We start from the raw sequence: 5289 nt of genomic DNA, 5'->3' as shown, positions 1-5289 counted from the left end.
ATGCACAAATGTTATCAATTTGAAAAGAGTTAACTTAGAACCGTTCTAATGAAGTAATTGTTACTTTTTTTCTTATATCATTTCAACCCTTTTCTCTTCCTTTTAAAGCTCTATTCTTGGCTACAATAATCGCAATAATATTCCTTAAGGATGGTTGGTTAGGCCTGAAAGATGAGTTGATGAACGAATCAAGATGTAACCTGATGTTAACTGAAACAATGTGAACAACAGTAGCCCAAAGTAAACTTAATTTTGATTGAAATAACTGTTTTGATGAACAAGGATACTCTGGATGGTTAACAGGGAATAGAAAAGGTAACTTTATTTGTGTACCTTATTATTATAGGCATCTTTCGTCTATTGATTTGATTTGATATTACCAAGGAATTACGTTTTCTCATCATTTTTCCATCCATCTTTTTTTGTCTCTTCATTTGTTATTTTGTTTCCTCCAGAGTAAACTCTAACCTGTGGCAAGCTATAAGATGAAAGCAACTAAACAAGAAGGTAAAAGATTACAGATGAACCTGAAAGTCCTGTGAATTTAAATTCATTCTGGTAAATCTTCTGATGAACATAATATTTAAACAAATTTTCCCGGTTAAAATGGTCTCCAAACCAAAGGTAATATCAAATATTTGTTTTGATTCATCTTTCAGTTTGATATTCAGTTATTGATCATAACTATCAATAAGCTTGTTACCTATTTTTAGACAATTTAAATCTCGAACTAATTCATTGAATGAAATTATTTTGTATCTCAAATCCGTAATCATATTTTTCCTCTTTCATTTTTCTTCTCAGATTTAACCGAAGAGAACCTGTAAAAGATGATAATCAGTTGATACCAAGAACCATTTACCATGGAAAATATGATGACAGGATAAAGAAGAGGTGAAGATGGTTTAAAGAAGACAACAAATTATCATTGAGAAGGCGGAGAAGAGCAATTGTGTATGAAGATAAATTGAATAGGCAGCTAAATGATGAGGATGATTATTGAATGAATCAACCCTGGAAGTCTATTTAATCTTGAAATAAGTTTCTGCCTCCAAGTTAACAATCTAACCAATCCCAGATTTGTTTGTGAACATAAAAATGGTCTTCTTATGCGATTGTTTGTAACATTTCACCGAGTTGAATACATGCGCAGCCTTTATTGAAACACACACACACACACATTATAATAACAAGAGTGAAGATGATTGTGGGTTGGATGCTTAAAGATAGTGTTACTCAATGATCAGAAAGTAGCAATGCTTGATTACTTGTTTCGTATTTTCAACCGAATATATCAATATATTATGAATCCATGCTCGGGAACTGCTCGTAAACCTAAATGTGCTCGTTGTCGTAACCATGGCATGATATCTTGGTTGAAAGGTCACAAGAGACATTGTCGTTTTAAAGATTGTAACTGTGCCAAGTGTAATTTAATTGCGGAGAGACAAAGAATCATGGCTGCTCAGGTAAGAATCAACTTTAAAACCATTAAATTTAGATTCAATTTAGAGTCAAATTTGATGGTTAGTTGAACAACTTTTAAATCTGTGAAAATTATTGAGTGATTTTTCCATCTTTCGTTCCAGGTTGCATTGAAACGTCAACAAGCTGCTGAAGATGCAATTGCGATTGGATTAAGAGCTGTAGCCACTGGAGGTCCAGTTGAAGGATACCTTCCACCGGGACCAATTTTCGGAATGTCAGTCACTGAACCTCGAGTTGTTCACGATGAAATGATGAAAGAAACTGAAAGTGATTCAGACGCCAGTCAAGCTTGTCAAAATTCAAGTCCCTTCGATCATGATCATGATCATTCAATGAAGGGTAAGTCTTTCACTTCCACATTTCCCATCAAAGTCACTAGTCAACACAGTTTAATCCTGATAAAGTCACTTGATCAAATTGACTTTAAATTGTTGTACAAAATATTAGCTTCATTAGTTTGCTATTTAAGTCAACATTTCCATTTCCAAGAAAAAGTTGATTCTTTTAAAAACAACAGCAAAACCTTGATTAACATTGTAAGATCGTTCTTTGGGGTAATTTATCCAGCTAATTAGCTTTAATTAGTCAAGTTGTTAACATTATTCAAACCATTTATTGTTCATTTTCTGGAAAATTTAATTGTGTGAAAATTTCAACTGAATTGTCAGGTTTGTTTACAATTTAAACGATAAATTAATGAAAGAACGAAATTTTATTGGATTAAGAGTTAACTTTAAATTTTGATTATTCTATTGAGTAAATCTTAATTTCGCAAAAGCAATTTATTTTTCGCAATAACCGGTTGTTTACCTGATTAAAGGTAAAAATTAAATCAGTCCAAGAACAGCAAATTCATGGATTTACCTTAAAAGATTATCTGTTAAGGTAGGAGCATGAAAGTCGGTGAAAAAAAAGAACAAGAAAATCACTTGATTATAAGAGTATTCAATAAGCATTCGGTACAGTTGAATGCCAGGAGCAATTAAATTGTTAATCAAATACAAAAGTAGCAAAATTGAATCAAAAATGATCCCAAATTTGAAACAAGAAACAAAAAAGAAACAAGAAATGATGAAAAAGCAATGAGAAAATCGCAAATGGTGAAAAATGGAAAAGCATATTAACTTGTCAGAAATATTAATTTTGTTATAAAAATTACCTTGCTTATGTCAGATTTTGTCTGATTATTGAAGATGAAAGTGTATCAAAGTTAATTATCATTTTATTTTGACCTGAAAATTCAATCTTTTTTCCTCTTCATCTTCATCATTCCAACATTGTTCTTCTTGCTTTTTATCACCTTGTTTCAATTTTCAGTGAAACATTTCCAGTACTGAACAAAATTAACATGAAACACTGAAAGTAAACGCTTATTTAAATTTTAATTATTTAACTCTTTAATCATTTGAAAATTGCATTAAAAGGTTCTTAATTTGATGTTTGTTTTCAACAGTAAAGGCTTCAAAACCTTGCAATCAAGTTTACCTTTTGTTTTTGTTTCAATTTTGCTTTTATTTTGCTCTTTACTTTCCATGAAATAAGATGAAAAATCAGTGAAAAGAAATTTTTTCAATTTAAATTTTCTCTTTTTAATCAATTTAAATTGCTCAATTAACAATATTGACCATCATTTAATCAAAGTAAACACTTTCTATTGAGTTTTCACGTTAACTTGCTACTTTACAACTTTGCCGTAAGGCTATTTTTACAGTTAAGGTTTGCTTTCTTAATTTGTGATTTTCATTTGATTTGATTAGTTTAAATTGTAAACAAATACTTAAGGTGCGTCAAATCACAATTTGAATTGTTTCTTTAATTAACTGTATCCAGTTTAACCATAAAATAATTAATGACTAAATATCAATCATATGAATGATTTTAATGACTAACAGCTCTTTAAAATTTCAATTTAACCTTTTCTAATTTGTTTTTTTTCAATTTTAATTTCTCAGATTCTAATCAATCAGACCAAACTAATGGTAAACAATCGATGACAACTCAAGATTATTTCGATGATTCCAAATCTGAATTGATTCGCATGGACTTATCTGGCGATGAAGCAAATGAAAATATTATGATTAATGTTACAAAAACAACTGGACTGACCACAATAACACCTACTTCAGTCACGGCCACTTCTTTACCTCCAACCTCATCGACACTTCCAACAGTCTCATTATCATCCTCATCATCTCCACCATTCCTCATCGGTACACCAATAACCTTTCGTGAAGTAAATGTTAAACAAGGTAAACGTCCAACACTGACAACTCCAGCCACAACCTTAACCATGTCTACCATGTCTTCTGGATCATGTTCATCTTCCTCATCAACTTCATCAACTTCCTCGCTCTCTTCCATTGATCCAGGCAAAGATGTCGACTATCTTAACCAACTGAATCAAAACTGTCCCAGCGATTTTCGTCCAGGTCGGTTAACTGGAATTGAAATGTTGAGTCGAGTTTTTCCAACCCAAAAGCGAACCATTTTGGAATTGGTTTTACAAGGTTGTAATGGTGATGTTATCAAAGCAATTGAACAATTTTTATCCCTCAACGATTCAATACTGGCTCATGCAGGAAGCCGATCAGCTCAACTCTTGCCCTTTGATGCCAACAACCGTCGAGCAGCTGCAGCAGCAGCAGCAGCAGCGGCTGCCGCAATGATTACTGGCAATGGTTCAAGAGATGGAGATGCTCGTGAAATGAGTTTGTCAAGTTCAACCAATAGTACTTCCTTGTTACCCGGACATGCAATTAAATCGGCATTCACACCAATCCACTCGAGTCTCAACTTTATCCATCCGAGTGGTTACCTTGGTTCATCTGGAAATGCCGTTAATCTTGAATCTGGCAATGGAACTGGTTCCATGTTAAGTAGTGGTGCACTTTGTCCCGGTCGGCCTAGTCCTTTTGGATCAACTCTTATAAGTAGCATTTACAGCAGAGACTTTACTTGTCAACCTGTGATTGCCTCTGGAACCACTAATCAGTCCAATGGGTCAACAGTTTCAACCAATTCTCACAGTTATCCCAATTCAACTGCAGTTCAATTCCTTCTTGGTTCCAATCATCCATTTGCTGTTCCTTCAGTTCCATCATTAGTTTCCCCTTGTCCACCTGGATGTACTCAATGTCCACCAACCTCGGCTGCAGCGGTTGCTGCTGCAGCAGCTTCGCTTCTCCGTCGACCTGCAAGTCCCAATCGACCTTTCAAAGACTCACTAGGATCTCGTCTTGTTGACATTTCATCTAAAACGGCTGTTGACCTTTCATCAATGGAAAGTAATGGATGGCGTTCAAGTCCGCCATCCACTAGTTTAAGGGAAGGTAAATGTTCAAATTCATAAAGATAAACAAATAACTTTGTATTGCTTAATATAATTTCAAGTTGATTTAACGACAAAATCAGTTTAACTTTGAAACTGTAGTTAACTATTAATATTTATCCTGAAAGATCATTTATATATCAAACTCTTTACCTTTTCCCTCTTCATTTTAACCAGTAAAATCATTGACAAGAAAATGTAGAGCTTGATCAACAAACAATTAGTAATGGTAACTTGATAATTGTGAGATCAATGGTGTTTTCAAACAGTTCAAACTGTTGTTCACCGATTGATACCGAGCATTTTTCAATTCTGTATTTATTGACAACTGTAAATCAAAACCACAAAACATCAAAATTATCATTCTCTTATTATAATCATAAAACAATTGCCATTAATTATTTATTAGAGCAATACAAGCTTGCAATATAAGAAACAAATAAATTAAAATGTTTCACTGAAAACAACAAAAG

General features: G+C 33.2%; 1 protein-coding gene across 2 annotated transcripts; it reads left to right on the top strand.

Moving 5' to 3' along the window:
* On the top strand, window positions 1-5289 carry LOC107363324 (uncharacterized). 2 transcript variants are annotated; one of them, XM_015930541.3, is made up of 6 exons: window positions 43-315; window positions 456-624; window positions 805-1469; window positions 1590-1827; window positions 3441-3737; window positions 3858-5288. In XM_015930541.3, the coding sequence occupies exons 3-6, from the start codon at window positions 1257-1259 to the stop codon at window positions 4835-4837; spliced, it is 1728 nt and encodes a 575-aa protein (XP_015786027.2). In that variant the 5' UTR covers window positions 43-315; window positions 456-624; window positions 805-1256; the 3' UTR covers window positions 4838-5288. The 2 variants fall into 2 exon arrangements, with proteins under 2 accessions (XP_015786026.2, XP_015786027.2); XM_015930540.3 differs by having other exon boundaries at window positions 1-315; window positions 3441-5289.

The sequence above is a fragment of the Tetranychus urticae genome, chromosome 3 (genome assembly GCF_039701765.1).
Source record: "Tetranychus urticae isolate SD_2017Ah chromosome 3, NJAU_TeUrti_SD_1.0, whole genome shotgun sequence".
Taxonomy (NCBI): Eukaryota; Metazoa; Arthropoda; class Arachnida; order Trombidiformes; family Tetranychidae; genus Tetranychus; species Tetranychus urticae.
This window is presented reverse-complemented; position numbering and strand designations above follow the sequence as displayed.

Coding starts and splice junctions, on each gene's coding strand:
- LOC107363324 (XM_015930540.3), top strand. CDS start 1,257: ATGCTTGATTACTTGTTTCGTATTTTCAACCGAATATATCAATATATT. Junction 1,470..1,589: donor AAAGAATCATGGCTGCTCAG/GTAAGAATCAAC, acceptor CTTTCGTTCCAG/GTTGCATTGAAACGTCAACA. Junction 1,828..3,440: donor TCATGATCATTCAATGAAGG/GTAAGTCTTTCA, acceptor TTAATTTCTCAG/ATTCTAATCAATCAGACCAA.